The following is a 19,251-nucleotide window of genomic DNA, read 5'->3' as shown; positions in this document are numbered from 1 at the left end:
TTTGAGTCCATGATAAATATTTCCCACTTAGAGCTAAAAAGATTTCACTCTTTTGACCAAGAACTCTATCAAATTCTTGAAAAACATATCTGCTTATAATATATTGATGTTAATAGATTCTGCAGGAATATTGACATATTAGAAAAATAATTTATGCATATGTGGAGAATTTGATTAATTCTCCATCTTTTTTTTTTCTTTCAATAACTCAAATACATAAAGACGAGCAGAGTTACTTGTTAGATGGTAGGCAGCACAGTCAGTTCTGGCAAAAGATTCCGGGAGGATGAGAATGAAGAGCTAAACCCTTAGGAAGGAGCATAAAGTTTCTTGGGTTTTGGCCCCGGTGGCATTACTGAAGCCATGTTGAAGGGAGTGGAAGAAGGGATGAAATGGTCCATACCCTTTGCCTCCCAGAATGCCATGAAGCCCAATGGAAAGCCACAGGGGAGGGCTTCATGTCTGATGCGTGTGATCATTCTTGTGTTTTTCCTGCCTCAATTTCAAGGTCAATACCCATCCATTCATGGGACCCTCCATGTACAACTCCCTTCTACCATTCACAATGTCTGCCTTTGTTCAGGCTTTGGTTTTAAGTGCTTAAAGTCAGGAGCCAAGCTTTAAGCACTGCTATATTTTTAGCCTTTTGTACATGACCCATTTGGCATATGTGTTGAAAGGAACCAACCTCTAAGCAATTTCTTTCCAACTCAGGGCAGAGTACCTGGATGAGGTCTTCATGTAACCATCAACCAAACGTCTGCCATAGCAACTATGGCTCCTATCAAGGAGGAGAACATTGGTAGAAGTTGCATGTAGACATTGGTTTAGGTCATTTCCATCATCTTGATGGTCCCCATGGCAACTACCCACACAACCAGTGCTTAGATGGGTGAGCGGAGTAAGACAATAGATACTATGGTGTGGCCCTTTAGCTAGTGTAGCCCATGCCTAACAGAAGCCTTTTCTATCAGTCTTTGAGAGAGTTGTAACATCTCTGAAGAGGCCACAGGTGACTTGTGCTGAATATTAATGCTTTTACAATAGTGCTCTTCAGGCCATACGCTTACCCTCAGTGAGTTATGGCTATGTGCAGTTCTAGTATTTTCACTGAAAAAGTCTGTAGGAGTAAAATTGGATGATTCTGGAGATTTTGCCTACTTACTTAATAATAGATCAAGCTTGTTTGTATAATTTTTTTTCTGAATCCCAAATGCAATGTATTGAGTAAGCCTATTTTGCAATAAAAGCAGACAGCCTCTTCCCCTGGATAAACTATGGCAATTGCTTCCCACATGACACAGAGTACTGGTGTCTTGGCATGATTTCTGGGTCCTAATGAGAGAGAGGAGGGAAGAGTCCAGGGTAGGGAGGGAGTCAGCAGATGGGGCTTTGAGTCCTGGTTCTCCATGGGACAACAGAGTGACCCCAGCCATGTCATTATACCTGAGCCTAATATTTCTCATTTCTAAAAAGAATAATTTAGAAAATATAATTACTGCATCCCCTCTTGATTGTAATTTCTGCTTTGGATATGGAGAAGAATGTGAATTGGAACCTTATTTTGAAGATACTGAACTTAGCTCCTGCCTAGAGGGGCTCTTCACTTCTGGCAAATTTCATTATCTTTGCCTACATAATTTGGGAACTACTTTAGTTTGTGTGCTTGTGTCTGTCGGGTGTGTATGTGCTGTGTGTGTGTGTGTGTGTGTGTGTGGTGTAATTTCTCCCCTCTGATTTGTAACACATGTGAAATTCTACACTTGGGGTCACCAACACCTTTTTACAGATGAGGAAAGAGGCAGACCAAAGGAGGTCCCTTTGAGAGCTTTGAAATGATTTTGTGGACTTTCCCTTAACAAAATCCTTTCTAAAATTCTTGGTTTGGGAGATTGGATGACTATCTTTCTTTGTGTCTGCTCAGTAGGAAGCCTCTTGGCATGCCATGTGTTTTCGTGGAGAAAATTATTTTCTTGCTTTAGAAAACTGTTAATTACCAGAGTATTTTACACAAAGGGGCAGTGATCCTTAAAAAAAAAAAAAAAAAAAAAAAAAAAAGAGAAGAAAAGAAAAAAAGGAAATTCTATTCTCTGCTTACCAAAACAAAACCCAAACCAGCCAACCAAACCAACAAACAGCACGGCTTATCAATAATTTCTCCCGGTACTGGTCCAGTCATGATTAAAAGGAAGAAGAGCAGATAAATGTGTGTCCTAGAAGAGATTAGCGGTACCATTTATATAGTGTCAAGTCATGCAAACCATGCTGAAAGGAAGCAGCTTCGTTGTGGCGACGTGGGAGGAAGAAGGTCGTGAGAAGCCCCTGCTCGCTGGGGGCCACCACGCACGCGCATGCACTTGATGCAGCCATTGGTGTCCCCGCTGGTAAGCGCTGGATGTGAGAGTAAGTGAACTATACAGAGTCTGTCTACATTACAAGGAGGAGTCAGCCAGTGACCCCTTTTAAGAGGGCTTGTTGGAAGGGGTCCATATTGAATCCGAAATCCCGTCCCCTGTGGACGACAGAGGCATGGAGCCGCTGGGCGTGAAGGGGTCCGTGTCGGTGTCCGTCTCACCCTCGGCGAGGTACCGCTTCTCCCTCATCCAGCTCGACCCCGCAGTGGGGCCAAACATATAATCATCTCTGTCCTGGGAGATGCTGAAGCCACTCGGAGACCGCTCCAGCTCTTCATGATTGACAGACATCAGGGACAGAGGTGTGTCGCTGTCCCGCGTGATGCTACGCCTCTGCCAGGGCGAGATGTGGTCCGAGTAGGGGCCGTGCAGTTCAGCCTGGGAGTGGTAACTCACTCGGGAGTCGAGAAGAGTCAAGATCGGCAGGACGGTGGGCCTCTCTGCATAGGTGGACGCCGAGGAAGGCAGAGTGGCCTGAACCTTTGCGGAACTGGGTTCCCCTCGGGGCGGATTCACCGGGTCATATGCAAAAAACCTATAGGGGCCGACTTTGTCGATGGGCACCTGGTGGAAGGTGTTGGGGGGATCAGGGGCACCTGTCTCAGAATAGTTGCAGATGATGGTTTTCAAATCAGAATACCTGTTGTCCTCTTTCTTCTCCCCTTCAGCTGGCGAGGAGGTCCCCTTGGTCGGGTAGTACTCGGTGACATGCACCTGCAGCCGCTCCATATGCTGCATATGCATGTCCACAAGGAAATCCAGCTTCTTCCCCATGTCATGAACCTGGAAAATACAAGGGACTGGGCATGACTGCTCCCTCTGGGGTGGGCATCATGGTTATTGGTTGGGAGGGGGCACAGCATGTATAAACTTTCCAGAAGGGAAGAGAATTCATGCAAGTCTTAATAATGACAGCAACTAATCATTTATTTTGTGCCTCCTAGCAAGCTCTGCATGAGAGTTAATCTGTAAATAGCCTAGGCAGGGCCTTTCTGGGAGGCAGAGGCTGGAAGCAGAGAGATGTTTTGAGGAAAGTGTTATAGGCCTTCATGGTCCCCCAGTGGAAGAGGTGGCCTTGCTCTTTGTTGCTACTCCAAGCAAGGAGTGGGAGTTCATGGTTTGCAAACAGTGTTTACCCAGAATCCTGTGGATTCTTGGAGTATGTTTCACCACAGGCTGATGTGAACCCTGGAAGTGCAGGGGCAGTGTTAGCAGGACTTTGTGGAGCTGGAGACCCACCCAGAGCCTTAGGGATACAGTGGAAGCCACCTCTGCTTCTGTCTGCCTAAATGGGAAATATATTTGAATTTTTGGGAGGGTGTATACACAAGCCACATGCACATGTATGTGATATTCTCAATTCCCTGGGAGATGCTGCAGTTGGCATGTGAACAATATCATCTGGGGATATTAAGCACAGTGTAAACAGAGGTTTAAAACGACATCCAAGCCTTCATGACATCTGACCCACAGAACAGCTGGTCACACACTCTGTGACTCATTTAATTTTACAGAGGTACAGGGAAATGAAGTAACTTGTCAAAGGTCATAGACCTGGTAAATGAAAGAACTGAGAATACACATTAAAGTTTTAAAATAAGAAACAATGTGGGGCTGGGGTTGTGGCTCAGTGGTAGAGCACTCAGGAAGTACATGCGAGACCCGGGGTTTAATCCTCAGCACCACATAAAAATAAATAAATAAAATAAAGGCATTGTGTCCAATTACAACTAAAAAATAAATATTAAAAAAAAAACAATGTGTGTGTGGTCCTGGGGATGGAACCCAGGTACATTCTACCACTGAGCTACATCCCCAGCCCTTTTTATTATTTTTTTTAAAATTTGAGACAGGGTTTCAGTAAGTTGCCAAGGCTGGCCTCAAACTTGCAATCCTCCTGCCTCTGCCTCTGGAAGAAACAGCGTTCTTGATGGGTCAAAATACAGAATAATTATTTAAATTTTCTCTCATTTCTTCTGCATAGATCCAATGTGGATTATGAACAAAATAAAAGGATGGATATGTGTGTAGAGGAAACCTTCAGTGCAAAATTAGGCAAATGATGCTAGAATATGAGCTGTTTGGCTGTGGACGCTAAGAGGTACGCTACGTGAGTGCTGGGGGTGGGCAGGTTTCTCTTTTCACACCTACAGCCTGCCCTGGCCACTCCACAGGCCAAGCCCTGAGAGGGACTTAGAAAAAAGGAGGCGAGAGGCGGTGAGAGATGGGACAGGGCACATCTCTGAGGGACCACCGTGGAGTGCATGGGGTGGCGGTGAGCTATATCCAGGCAGTTCGCCTGTGTCAGCTCACTCAATCCTCCCAACCACTACATGAGGATTACAATGGGGAAACTGAGGCTCAGAACAATAGATTACCTTGTATGTGGTCAGCCAGACAATAAAGGCCAACCCAGGGACTAGGCTCCACCTCCTTTTCTGAGTGGTGGTCAATATTGCTCAAGTATCATGTGCCCCTATGAAAAGTGGCATTTGGAAGTCAGTTGGCTTTCTGCTGAGGGAAAGACCTACCTGTCTTTCGACTTTGACAAACTTCCCCATCATACTTTGGTCTTCCATTTCCGATGTGGATGCTCTGGCTACATATGGTTCATTCCTAGGAAAAGGCCAATGATTCTTTAAGATCATTATATACAGTTTTGCTTCGCAAGGTCATTCCTGCTAGGGAGGCCATGGCCCCGGAGATCAGCATTCTCATTCTTCTGCTTACCAAGGCTGGAGAGCTCAAGTCTCCAGACTCATGAGAGAAGCTGGTGTTTTCCAGGCTTCCCCACTGATGGTTTCATGCTTACCTTACTGCAGAAAAACTTGAAGGCACTTTGTATTGAAGTTACTAAAGCACCTGGTAGTGCTGATGTTTCATCCCTTGCCTTTCAGCCTCTGACTGGAGAGAGCGATGTGTGTGTGTGTGAAGGTGGGGAGGGGTTATCTGATCTCTGAAATTCTATACAGTGGGTCTACATATATTGCATGTGGCCCATTTTACTGAGAATTGAAGCAAAAACTGCTTCTGGAAAATTTTGCAAAACAAAGGATGCTGGTAGAAATGGGATTAAGATGCGTGGTGTGTTTGCTCTTAGCTTCAATATTTTTATACTTTATATGGATGAGAGGAGTCTCACTATTGCTCAGAACTGCTCATGTGAAGTCCCTTCTTGTTTTTTCTCTCTCCTAAGCTTTTTCCCTTTAAATCTCTGGACTCTCTTTAGCTGAGCAACTGTGAATTAAAGCAGATGTCATAAATCAGTGACCATGTGCTGCATCTGGCCCCCAGTGTTTTCTTTGTACTGCCCAGATTTGAAAATACATAAAAAATGGGGAATTACTAAAAAAAAAATCTGGATATCAGTCTTTCTTTTAAAAAAAAATTGGCAGCAGAGGGCTGTCATTTTTAGGATCAGTAGCAACAGAATAGAGTGACAGTCACCTCCTGTAGACAGGGCATACTTTCTGGGTCTATGGTCCCCTCACTCCATCCCCCAGGCTGTGGCTGAGGAGCAGCTGCCTTTGATCACCACCCTGACCTCTCCTTATAAAAGGAAGGTGCATGATGTCCCTAAGGGGGACTCCTTACTTGACTCAAACACATTTGAGAATAAATAGATGAAAGACAAGCTGTGGGCCTTCTACAGGACACTTCCTTGTTCAAACTCTCAAATATTTCAGAGGGAGGACCGCTCTCCAATTGCAGTGTGTCAGGGGCCTGATGTGCAATTGCCTTCTCTGCCTTTGTCCTGGGAGAGACACCAGTCCAGGGTGGAAGATGCAGGAAAAGGAACTGGGCTCCTAACAGGAAGTGTTCTTCCTTCCTGCTTCAACAAACTTATGTGTCTCCTCTTGCTTCATAACAAGGTGGTTATTTTTTTTTCTCCCCAAACCATGAAAAGAAGCATCATCTACATGGTCTGGGAAGAGAGGTGGGAAGGACCCAGCTGAAGGATTGGGGGAGGGGATGCTCCACAGGCTTGGGCCACAGGGTCCACCAGTCAGTGCACACAAGTCTCACCTGGGAGATTGCTGGGATGGATAGGTGAAAGTTGTCCCTTTCTGAGACTTCTTATGTTTCGGCGTGGATGGAGGTCCAGGGGTGAAAATCATGTCTATTCTGAAAGAGGCAAAAAATAAAGGGGGAGATATTAAATTACACAAAGCTTTGTTTTGGAAGGAAAGCAAGTCAGAATGACTTATGGGTTTGGAATATGTAAAAGAAGGAAAAAGAGACAGAGGAGAAGAGAAACAGAAAGAAAAAGAACTTAGCACATAGTACATTACCACCCTTTTCTGTCTGATGGCACTGAGAGCATTTTCCCGTCCCCAGGGAGAGGGAGGGAGGCAGACAAACCACTGAGACAGGGTGAGGACTGCATCTTGTTATTTGTTACAGGAAATGGCATATGTGTGTGGCAAGCCTGTGTATCTCCCAGCTCTTTTATCCCTCCCCAAACCATTTAATTAGGGAGTTTTACAGAGGAGTCCTAGACTCCATCTTTCAGTGTGTAGATGCCTGTTGATCAGCAGACATCTCTGGCTATGACCAGGATGGGACCAATCCTGGCTCTGCACCCCACTTTTACTTCTGTGAGACACCAGCTTTCTCTGTGAGCTGGGATGAATGAGAGAGAAATGTATCCCTTCATGCTGCAGAGTTGGGGTGGAAGCAGGACCATTAAGACCATGCATCTGGAAGTACCCATCTCTGTCTCCCCACTGGAAACCCAGCACATCTCTGTGGACAGGCCATATTTCATACTAAATCAGCTTTTCTGTCCATCTAGCCCCCTGCAGTATCAGCATGGCTGGGGAAACACAGGTGGTCATCCAGGTGTTCAAGCTCTGGCCACAACTCCTAGGAGTACACTTTCCTGATGAATATTAAAAACTATGACACTGTCACCATCCAGTCTGTGCTTATTAAAATTGGCTGATATTTGTGGAGTTGGGTCTGTCTTAGCCATCATGCTCCCTTCCTTGGTCTCTAAGAGCCACACTTGCATAAAGAATAGAATATCACACTCAGAACTTGCTCACACTTCCGTTTGTTCAATAGGCACTGAGCTCTGACTGCCTGAAACTGTGTGAGGCAAAGTAAGCTTACCTTCAACTTGATGGCATCATTCACTTCCAACCCCTGCAGAGTGGTGTCTCTGTTAACTCCCCAGGAGCCTCGAGTGGGGAGACATTATTTGGACAAGCCCAGAAAGGACTCACATTCATCTGAGTTGTCTCAATTTCTCTATAGGTCCCCTACAAGGGAGAGTGTGTGCATGTCATGTGTATTTCTCAGTGTGTGTGCGTGCGTGTGTGTGTGTGTGTGTGTGTGTGTGTCTGTGTTTGTGATCATGTCATTCATACACAGTATATCAGTTAAGATCATCACAATATCTAGGCAGATCTTAGATAGATCTTGTGATGATAGCATATGTGATACCTACAGGCCACCATACTCACTGGGTAATTTGGGTAAATCTTTGGCTCTTTCAGCTTTCATTTCCACATCAGAAATATGGCACCTGTTATGCAATAAACACCTTGAAGATTCTAAGGGACTGGGCACATATGCACAGTATCCAGGTGCTGAATTAAGATGGTTGCAATTAATAGTGGGACACTGATGCCATTTGCATATTTTCACTATTATAAATAACACTTAAAGTTTTTAATATGGTCAAAAAATACATATATAGAATTAGCCAGCTGGACTTAATGGGGTTTTGTATTTATTTTTTGCAGCATGCAAAGCAACACAGGGAGAGCCAGTGGAATATATGCCGCCTCCTCTCCATCAGCCATGATTGGGTGCTGACCTCGGCTGGGCAGTGGCAATGACACACAGTATCTTCACAGCCCATTTGGTCTGGTACTTGTTGGCTTTGACATCCACAATACTTGATGAGAGTTTTTGTCCTTAAATTTTCTCCCCTGCGTTTTCCATTACTTCTGAATGCCTTTCACGGTAAGCTCTAAGGTTTCACCTGACTTTTATTCCTAAGTGGCAGGGAGAATGTAGTCCCACCAGTCCATTAGGGGGGACTCTCTTACCTGGTCTGAAGGTATTTTATCCTGGAAAGCATGTCGAGGTGGCCTGCGGAATACTGCTCAATCACATCCTTCACGTCATAAGGCCTCAACGTCTCCTTGAACTTTTTTTTATAGAGACGGAATTGCAGAATTCTACAAGGCAAAGAAGGGGCATTTGTGCATCATGCTGGGGGTGAAGGGAACTGTAACAGGAGGCTAGCAAAGTCAGGGCAGGGGAGAGAGAGCAGAGAAAACCACCTAGGGACACTCTCTGGCCTTTTGTTGCAGTTCAATCCCTTTGAACCACTCGTAATTAGGCCTGCTGGCATCTTTCCTGCAGGATTACCTCACTTTGATCATTTGAATAATAGACAAAAGGACAGAGCTGAGATGTACTGAGCTTTCATTACATGCCAGATGCTGAGCATCACACTTATGAACAATCTGCTAATACATCAGTTTAGGATGATTTGACTATGGCTCAGAGAGCTTCTGCACCTCCCCAGGGCTATCTAGCTCATGAGCACAGAGTTGATCCTGTGCACTTATGAGGCCCATGCTCTTAGTCATTGTCACAATGCTTTCTATTTGAGGACAGCTGGTGTATCTTCTCCTCAATAGACTCTTTAATTCTTTTGCTCTGGGCACCTAGAAAAAGTTAATTTCTGGTCTCTGGATTTTCTAAGTCTCCTTGTTACATAGAGAACCTAGAACAGTAGATGAAGTCAAACCCTCACTCCATCTTCCTGGGAAGCAGTAAGGTCAGGCATGATGGGCTGCTGAGGTCCTTGAGAGTCTCCTCTTGAGGGTAACTCCTGCTGAGCAGTGTCAGTGTACACTCTAACAGTGGGTGTCAGAAGGCACAGCTCCTCCCATTCCCTCTCAACTTGTGTTTGCACAGATCTTTGACATGGTGCATTGGAAGTCCTTTCTGTTTGTCGTGACCCACGGCTCCAGCATGAAACCACCATTTATTTCTACCTGTTGATTATAGCATCCCAATTACTTGCCCTCTTTCCCAAATTATTGCCATTTTATAAGCCTGACCTTTTCCTAGTTTCACTTAAGGTGAGAGTCAGAATTCTAAGGCTCACAGGATAAACCTGCCCCCTGCCTGCTTTTGAAAGTAAAGCTATCCTGGAACTCAGCACGACCACTGCTTCTGTACTATGGTGGCAGAGCTGAACACTCGCAACAGAGACCTAGGGACCTCGAAGCCTAAAACACTTACTGTCTGGCACCTTACAGAAGAAGTTTGCCAACCCTTGAACTAAGGCATCGGGGAAAATGCTAAAAATTAGAGGGCAGAGTCCAGAACATGAAGCAATCCTGCAGAGCCCTCCTTTTAGGTCAACACAGTCATTAACTAGTTTTCTCTGAATAAGATCCTTCGTCTGGTTATGAATCCAGGTGCTGTGTTCTCATCCAGCCTTTTCATTCTGTCCATGATGGTACCATGAGAAATAAGACAAGACTTTGCTGAAGTCCACAGCTTATTACACCCCGGTGCTTCCCCGATCTATAGGACCAGGAATCTTGCTGAAAATATCATGACTAGTTCTTGGACAATCAAATGAGTTCCCAGGATTCACCCTTATGAAGCTTGCGTTCTTGTTGATTTTTTTGAAGAATTCTAAAGCAAACCAGAAATCACCAGGGTTGATTATAGAATCCTCTAACACAGAATCCAAAAATCTCCTCTAACACAGAATCCAAAGGTCTCCAATTTATTATCTTGTTTCAATGTTAATGAATATGGGAAGAAGAAAAGCCATTCTTCGTCAAATGCTGATAAAGGAAGAAAACCCCCTGTCAGTATACCCTCTGTTCTGACACCCTTTTGAATAAACGCTGGTTAAACCCATAGAACAGTGTGGCAGTTGGAAGAACTGTCAGGAGGGCAGTGAGGACACGTTTTTAGCAAGGTGTGCAGGAGTCACAGACCACTGGCCAAGGAGAGCCATTGTTCCTGAGGCAGGGACCCCTCAGAGTTTTAATACCCTTGGTTGTTGGCCAGAAGTGACTGGAAGCTTCTTGCCCCTGCCCAAAGCCCATGGGCACCTTATGAGCCATGTCCTGGGGAGCTGAGCTGGGCCAGGGAGGCACAAAGGGGATGGGGGTGGTCATTACCTGACGGCTCGGATGGCGGCCTTGAGGGTGGGGATCATGTCTTCGATGAGGAAGTCATTTCCGTAGCCCCTGTCTTCTGCCATGGGATCGCCTGTCCCAGCATCTGGGAGGGAGACACAGGAGTCACTGGCAGGCCTCCACACGTGGGGAGGCTCTGAGACCCTCCCTGGAGTAGGCACTTCCAGGCCTCAGGCTTTGTCAGGCCACACTGTGGCCTCCAGCTGCCACAGCACCCACCTTTCCTTGCACCCCCCTTTTTTGTCCAGAAGTTTGAGTTTAGAGGCCCGAGGACTGGGGAAGGCATGTGAAGTGGGCAAAGTATGTCCCACAGGACCCAAGAGGTCCCATGAGACAGCAGTGGACACCTGTGTGGGCCCCAGAGTCTGACAGATCTGAAGTGGGATTCTTTCTCTGTCGGTCTGTCCTGGTGACCTTGGGAAATCACTATCTGTGCCATTCACACTTCACAGGTCCCAGAGAGTACCCAGCAATATGGTGAGAGTCAAGGACCCATGGCCTCAGACACGGGAGTCACTGCCTTCCTGCTGGCCCTCCCGCTTCATGAGTGGAAGATGCACACGAGGCCATTGTTCCTATGGCTCCTCAACCTGAGAGGGCTTTTCTGACCCCTCTTCCCCCTCCCAGTCCTATGAGCCCTGATGCCTGGAGGGACATGAATGAGATGAGGGAGAAGGAGGGAAGGGAGAGGCACTTTGGGGACTCAAGAGTTCTTCAAAGGAGAAGAGGGGAGGGGAGGGAGGAGGTGGGCTCAGGAGAGCAGAAGTCGGGGAGACAGGTGGAGGACGGGAGGACAGGAGGCCATTACCTTCGGAGCTCTGCCAGAAAGCGTAGGCTTTCATGCGGAAGGCGGTGCGGAAGCGCTCTTTATTGTTTAAGCCAGCAGGCTTTGGCTCTTTAGAAGGACTTTCTTCTATGGCATCTACATTCAGAGGGGTAAATAGCTTTCCTTTAGTATTGCTACCACGAGGATTAGAAAGGCGAACCCGATCCAAGAGACCCAGCTTTTGGCTACAAAATAAGCAAAAGTGAACAATTTTCCTCCTTAAGTGCAGGCTCTTGTAACTTCCCATCCCTCCATAAAGACTCAACGTCCTCCTCCAAGGCTGATGGGGAGCGGTGCCCAGTGTAGGACAGGGTGGGGCTCACACGCTGGGCACCAGTGCCCAGCCTCACATCTTGGGCGAGCTCCTCAACTCTCTGGACCCAGCTTCCTCCTATGCTTAAGTGGGGCGCACATAAGATACAGTAAGGGCGGAGACCCCCTCCACGGTTTCCCTTTCTGTAGTTTCAGCTATCTGCTGTCTACCACTATCTGAAAATGTAACTGGAGTGCAATGAAGGATTAAGATATTTTGAGAGAATGCATGCACATTGCATAACTTTTATTTTATCCTATTATTATAAATATTTATTATTTGTTCTTGCTGTTTATTTCTTACTGTGTCTAATTTGTAAATTCAATTTCATCTTAGGTGTGGGTATATATGTAAAAAAACAAAACAACAACAACAAAAAAAAAACACCCAGTGTATATCAGGCTCTGCACCACCTTGTTTCAGGATCCATAGGGATCTTGGATGCATCCCCTGTGGATGAGAGGGGCTACTGGGAGGTGCCTGTGTCATAGTTCATGCTGCAAAGATTCATTCCTTCTTCATGTCTCTCTCCTCTATATCAATAACTTTCTGTCTTTCCTTTTGACCACATTGTGGTGCAAAATATGACTTACACAGGCAGATCCTTATCAAATGCCCCTTGAACAGAACTAAATAATAAAGCCATAAAGTGGCACCTTTAACCTGCCATCCACAGACAGAATCTAGGGGGTACAGAAACTTGGGTGGAAAATGACACCTTTAAGTTTCTAGCCTTTAACTAAAATTTAGCATCTCTTTCAATTAACAAATACAGGTAACAAACTCCACCAATATCCCCAATGCCTATAACTGCCCACAAAATAAATTATAGATAATTGTATATCCTATTAGTTCAAGGTATTGTTTATGCTCATGGCAGCTTCAAGGTTATCATAGTATTCAACCTGCCACTAGGTCTTGTCCTTTGGTTCAACACAATGAAGCATGTATTTGACAGCTCAAACTTTTAAGTATTTAACTCTATTTAATACTTAACCAGTTTCCTTTATAACTGCATATTATATTTTATTTATGGATTCAAATAAGTATTCTAAGAAAGAGTCCATGGGTTTTGCCAGACTGCTACAAAAGTTCTTGGCACAAAAAGTAGTTGATAACAAATATACAGTTGTTCTGGTACAAAATATCAGCTCCTGGTACAAAATAACACCTCCACTTGAGGCCACCCTTCCCATCTGGCTGACATTGGCCAAGCCATGCTGTTTCTGACCCTCAGGAGCCCCATCTGTAAAACAAAGGTAAGCATTCCCTGCTCCACTGGGTTGCAATGAGAGGATGTTGGTCAAAGATTTGACAAAGAACTTGATACATGGTAGGTGCTCTTTAAATATGAATTTCTTGTGGTGCACAACTGAAATCCCAGAAGCTTGAGAGGCTGAGGCAGGAGGATCATGAGTTCAAAACCAGCCTCAGCAAAAGCAAGGTACTAAGCATCTCAGTGAGACCCTGTCTATAAATAAAATACAAAATAAGGCTGGGGATATGGCTCAGTGGTCGAGCGCCCCTGAGTTCAATCCCCAAAACATCCCTCCCCCAAAATAAATAGATATGAATTTCTTCCCTCTATTTCCCACCCTCTGTGCTGTTGCACTAGTTGGCATGAGAAATAGTGATTTCTGTGTGAAGATTTCTGGAGAGTCATATTGCATGTTTTCCCACATAAATAGGCTCTAGTCATTGGCTTCCTCTCTACCACTCCACATGGGGCTTAGCACAAAATAGGCTCTCATGAGAGGCTGAATGCATATGGGGGTCCCATCAGTTCCCTGTGGGCCTGGGACCACTCTGTGTCCTGAGAAGCCAGTCTCACTGCCACAGCTGTGGGCTTCGGCCTTTGCAGCCTAGCGTTGTGTGGAGGGAGGTCCTGGGGTTGGGGCTGCAGGGCTCCGGTGGGAATGCCACCCCTGCCAAGAACTCCTGCACTCCCTGAGCACCAGGTCCTCATCTGGTACAGGGGCCTGACAACTGCTTCATAGAGGCTTGGGGACTGTTACACATGATGTTATCTGTGACACTTCCTGCCTGCAGCCTGGTATAGAGAAGTCACTAAGAAATATTGTATAAATAAGTAAATAAACTGATGACTTTGAGAATAAGCAATGGGCACCCCTTATTTCTTGCTCCCTCTGGGGTTATTCTCTCTCATCCCACACTGTTCACGGCAGTTTGGTTGAAGGACTCCACGAAGAACCAGCCCAGGGTACATTTAGATAAACTCCAGTATTCAGCCAGCTCCATCTTCCCTGAGCTGAAGTCAAGATTTTTGGAGCTGCCTTCCTGACCAATATTTGGTGAATAGCAGATAGGACAGAGAAGATGTCAATGGTGGATGAGGCAGGAAGTGAACTGAACACATAGAGAAGGCAAACCTGCCCACCAAGGAAGAAGAGGCTTTGGCAGGCCATCTTCCTTCTTGGCCCCGACCTACCTGTCCTTCCAAACCTCCAAGTGGCTCCATCTTTCTATCTGCACCAAGCCCTTTGTCCTTCCCAAAGGGTCCTCCCACACACAGGTCCACCTGCCTGCAGTGCCCTTTCTCACCTCCTCAGACAATCTCATTCCTATCTGCAAATCTATGTCCAAGTGTCCCCCCTTGGAAATTAGATACTCCTCATATGCTCCAAAGTCATGTTGTATTTCTCTCTGTCACATATTAACACACTGTGTGGAGAAACCATTTCCACATCTGCTAGGCAGAGCCTCTGCCTAGTTATTTTGGGCCTAGCACACTCCCCTGCCCAGTACATCTGGATGCTCAGCATGGCACCTCAGATCATGGGCTTTGGGTAGAGACATCCTGGTGAATCATGTGACCCAGGACACATAACTTGTGCTCTTTGGTCTCCAGCTTCCTCACGAGCAGAATAAAGACAGTGAGCCCGTGCTTCACACGGCTGACAAAGAGTTAAATGCAGTAATGTTTGTAAAGTGCTTTGCCCACTGTCTGGGATGCAGGAAGCGTTCAATAAATGCTGGCTATCATCATTATCTTGGTAAATAATCCTCTTCTCACAGAAGCAGTGGAAAGCTTACCACATTTGTGAAAATAGTGGATATAATTTCCTGGGTCACAAAAAAAGGTTTGTGTGGGTTTTTTAAATTTTATTTTATTCTTTTTCATGAACTGAGCTTTGGGGATTTATATATTATTTTCCAGGGCTTCTTAATGCTAATCTCAAAACACTCAACAATGCACTTTTACCCCTACTGGCAGGAACTAAGTACGGGAGGAGCTTAATTCCAAATGAATTAAGCAAGACAAAATGAATGGCAGCCGCTTTATCCTGATTTGAAATTTCAGCATAATTTTGGAAAGATAATGAGAAGGCCCTCTTGATTCTATCTGTGTTGGGACCTAATTCTTTGTCGTTAAATGCTTTAGTCCAAACTCTGAGAGTCTGAATTGCTTTGGCCATGTTCACTTAATACTGCGTTGGTCACAGACAATACTCAGACTGTGTTAAGATCCAGATGTGTAGGGCCAAAGTCAGAAATCTTGGCTCTGAATTACTAACAGCCCTTGTGCCTAAGAGGCTTACAGAATTCTTCTTCCAGCAAAGTGTATGATCAGCTTACTTCTTAATTGCGTTGCCTGAAATCCAAGACCCCACAGGATAATCAGATGCAAGCAAAGTTCACCACTGAAACGTGAGGCCCAATACTGCCCTTCTCTGTACAGATTTCCAGTGTACAGTCCAGGACTTGTTCACAGGGTACTGCAGGTCTTGCAAGCAAAGCCCTTCTTGGAGCTGACACCAAATTTCCTTGGAAAGCCTGGGTCCCGTCTTTGTTAGGTACAGACAGTTTCCAAATATGATCTAGAAAAGCTGTAGGTAGATGGACTGGAGACGGAGGGTGAAATCTAGGTGGCTCTGTCCTGGCAGACACAGCCCTTGTCTTGGGCCCTGGCTTGAGGTCTCACCACCCAGGAAACTCCAGCCACATTCAACTCCACAAAGTTCCCTGGCATTCAGCACTAGGTACATGCTGTTACCTCAGCTGGAGAGAACCTTCAGCCTTTCTTTCATCTAAATGACTCTTATTCTTATCTAAAACCTGGCCTGAGTACCAGCCTCAAGGCTCAGTTATCAGCACGTCTAGGTGCTCAGGATAATGAGCAGGATGAGTGAAATCTCATGCATCGTGCCTTGGCACACTTTACGCTTTCCCATCCACGGCACTTGGCTGTCATCATCAAACCTTTGACTCACAAGGGACCCTTCCACTAAATCAATGGTTTTTTCTTGGGGGTGGCTTCTATCCCTCAGAGAACCTTTGGCAATGCCTAGAGACGTATTTGGTTGATCCAACTTGGGGAGCTCAACCGGCTTTTAGTGGACGGATGCCAGAGGTGCTGTTAAGCACCCTGAGATGCACAGGATAGACCCCATAACAAAGAATCACCCCTTCTAACTATCCACAGCACTGAGGCTGAGCATCCAAAATAAAAGCTTTGGGGCCCACTGGCTCATCCAGTTTGTATGTCCATCTAGCGCAGTGGCTGGCACAGGTGAGCACTGAAGGCATTATAATGATGCTGAAGGAAGGAAGAAAACATTTGATATTCTGATTAATAAAATGCATCCCACCTTAACTGAGCAAGGGAGTGCTGTATAGTAGGAATAATGTGGGCTCTGGAGTAAGAGAGATGGATTCATGTCTGTGCTCTGCAGTTATTATTTTAGATTGGGTAAGTCATAAGCTCTTTCTGATTCAGTTTCTTCATCCAAAAATGAAGCTCATTTTAATTTACCCAACAGGAGATGTGTTTGACACCTTGTGAGTGCTAGGCTCTGATAGCGACCTGAGTAGATGGTGTAGTTCTCGGCCTCCTGTGAGCTCATGACAAAGTCAGGACAACATGGTCAGCAAATGGATGCATGCACTGCTAGAGAGCTGGTGAGAAGGCAAAGGGAGAGCCATGAGGGAGAGCCACAGGTAACTGATGCAGGTAGGGCGGCCAGGGAAGGCCTCTGGAGTGCACAGGAAATCAACTAGAAAGTCAGTCTCCATTGTCCAGATGAAGGTGATGGTGATACTGAAACTGAGACCTGATGGGTAAGAAGGAGCCAGACAGCAAAGAAGCAGGTAAGAGCTCTGCATCCAGGACTGAGTGAGGGTTCAAGGCTGTGAGGACCAGGCTCATGGCCCTGAGGGGAGGATATGAGGCCAGGGTATTCCAGGTGAGGGGCAGAGAGGCCCCACCTGGCCATTCCTATGTGTCACTCAAGTGAGGTCAATTTCCTTGGTAAGTGAAATGGAGGTAGGGTACTTTCTTTCAACAGATCATTTATATATTTACTTGGCAAGTATTTATAGGTACATCCTGTATCTCAGGCAAAGCATTAGTGCCAAGGAGCTCATGGCCTAGAGAGGAAAAGACAATTATAAAAGGATTTATTCATATATACATATATGTGAACATATAATATATATGTATATAACATGTATATATGTTTGTGTGTATTTATGCTTATATAAGTATACATGTATATGTATACATACACACACGTATGCTTTATCAGGGAAGCTTTGAGTCCGACCCAAGCACATGATGAGTAAGACATCTGAACCAGGTGAGAAGCAGTGGGAGTTATCCACTGTCTGCATTCTCATGAGGACCAAGTAGGACAACATGTGAAGTGTCAGCATCTATCAAAGCCACAGTGAAGGCAGTTCTTTTCCTTATGATTAACCTTAGAATCACTGATCCTAAGAAAGAAGCATAAAATGATCAGGGCCAACCTCCCTATCATTGTAAGGATTTGGCTGAACTTTTATTCCTCAAGTCCACATAAATCAGAACAGTCAAGGCAGCCCTCATAAAGTGGCAGCTTGAGTCCCCACCAAGAAGCTGGCGCAGCACCGAGACCTGTTAAATCAGAGACCATAGCTCTTTCCCTCAGGTTGACAAACAAGTGTGTGGCTACTTATATAAGAAGGAAGCGATAAGATAAAATTAAAACCTGGTTGGCAATGTAGATAGTAATAAGGCAAGGTCACAGTGCCCAAAGGGGGCAGCCATGTGAAGCAAATGATGGACAGGGAGGATCCATTGCTTGTCTGTGCACATTACTGACCATTTTTGCAGTAACCTTGCATGCTGCCATCTTGGGTAAAGAAATTGAGTTCTTTGTTGATGATCTCCCTCCTTCCTCCAGATCTCATCCTCCTCCAGGTTGTGTTCCTGCACCCCACCTGGCACCTTACCGGTCAACTGGTCACCCAGCCAGGCACCTGTTCAGATCCTGGATGAGTGGTACTGATTGGCTTATATAACTGATCCTCTGAACAGGAAAAGCTAGCAAACCCCTAACTCTAACCTTGAGAAATCATGGAATGGCACCTGTAGGCAAGTAGAGGACTTTTGAAGGTGGCATGAGCAAATTGACAGCCAGTTTTCAGAGGACCCTTTCCTATAACTGTAGAAGCCCCCCTAACCCCCGGAAAGCTTCAAAATTCATCTATGTGATCCTTAGCTTAACCAGAAGTGCCAAATCCAATCCACAGTGATGTTTTCCATGTATAATAGTCCTCCTTATCTGTGAGCTTATTTTCTGTGGTTTCAGTTACCTGTAGTCAACCATGGCCTAAAATTATTGAATGGAAAATTACAGAAATACACAATTTGCAGGTTTTAAATCGTGTACTGTTCTGAGTAATGTGATGAAATCTTGTATCTCCTACCCTGTTCTACCTGGTAAGTGGATCATCCCTCTGTCTAGCATATCCATGGTGCATATGCTACTCACCCAGTTGTTAGTGGCCATCTCAGATATCAGACTGACTGGTAAAGTATTCAGTGTTTGTGTTCAAGAAATCCTTATTTTATTTCATAATATCTCTATATAGCAGGAGGAGTGATCTTGTCAATTTGGACATGCCCATGGGAAGCTGCAAAGTGCTTCCTCTAAGTGAAAAGGTGAAAAGCAAAGTAGGATTTTTACACACTCACACCCCCCCACACACAGCACATCCATGTAACTTTTATTATAGTGTATTCTATAATATGTCCATTTTATTATTAGCTATCATTGCTAACCTCTTACTGTATCTAATTCATAAATTGAACTTTGACCTGGGTATGTAAATAAAAGAAAAAAAAATCATACTAGTGCTTGGTACTATCTGCTGTTACAATTATCTAGTGGGGTCTTGGAATGTGTTCTTTTTTCCATATTTTTTGCTGGTGTGTTATGGTTGTACACATTGGTGGGACTTATTATTACACATTCATACATATGCACATAATATAATAACATAATTTGGCCAATATTGTTCCCCGGTATTCATCCTTCCCTTCTTTCCTCCTTCCCCCTGGTAACTTTCCTCTGTTCTACTCATCTCCCTTTGATTTTGATGAGATTCCCTCCTACTGCTATTTTCTTTTTCCTCTTGAACTTCCATATATGAAAGAAAACATGTGGCCCTTGACCTTCTGAGTTTGGCTTCTTTTGCTTAACTTATATTCCCCAGTGCTATTCATTTTCC

The 19,251-nt window shown here is 45.1% G+C and overlaps 1 protein-coding gene across 1 annotated transcript in view; it reads right to left on the bottom strand.

Annotated features, from left to right (window-relative positions):
- Positions 1-2,462: 2,462 nt before the first annotated feature.
- Kcnq3 (potassium voltage-gated channel subfamily Q member 3) overlaps positions 2,463-19,251 on the bottom strand; it is a 308,571-nt gene continuing 291,782 nt past the window's right edge. Inside the window, exons 10-15 of the mRNA XM_026407605.2 lie at positions 11,409-11,611; positions 10,583-10,685; positions 8,474-8,605; positions 6,441-6,539; positions 4,946-5,030; positions 2,463-3,197 (exon numbers count right to left, since the gene is read on the bottom strand). Of these exons, the coding sequence (XP_026263390.2) occupies positions 2,463-3,197; positions 4,946-5,030; positions 6,441-6,539; positions 8,474-8,605; positions 10,583-10,685; positions 11,409-11,611 (1,357 nt within the window). The remainder of the gene's footprint in view (positions 3,198-4,945; positions 5,031-6,440; positions 6,540-8,473; positions 8,606-10,582; positions 10,686-11,408; positions 11,612-19,251) is intronic.

This window comes from Urocitellus parryii, chromosome 7 (assembly GCF_045843805.1).
Source record: "Urocitellus parryii isolate mUroPar1 chromosome 7, mUroPar1.hap1, whole genome shotgun sequence".
NCBI classification, from domain to species: Eukaryota; Metazoa; Chordata; class Mammalia; order Rodentia; family Sciuridae; genus Urocitellus; species Urocitellus parryii.
This window is presented reverse-complemented; position numbering and strand designations above follow the sequence as displayed.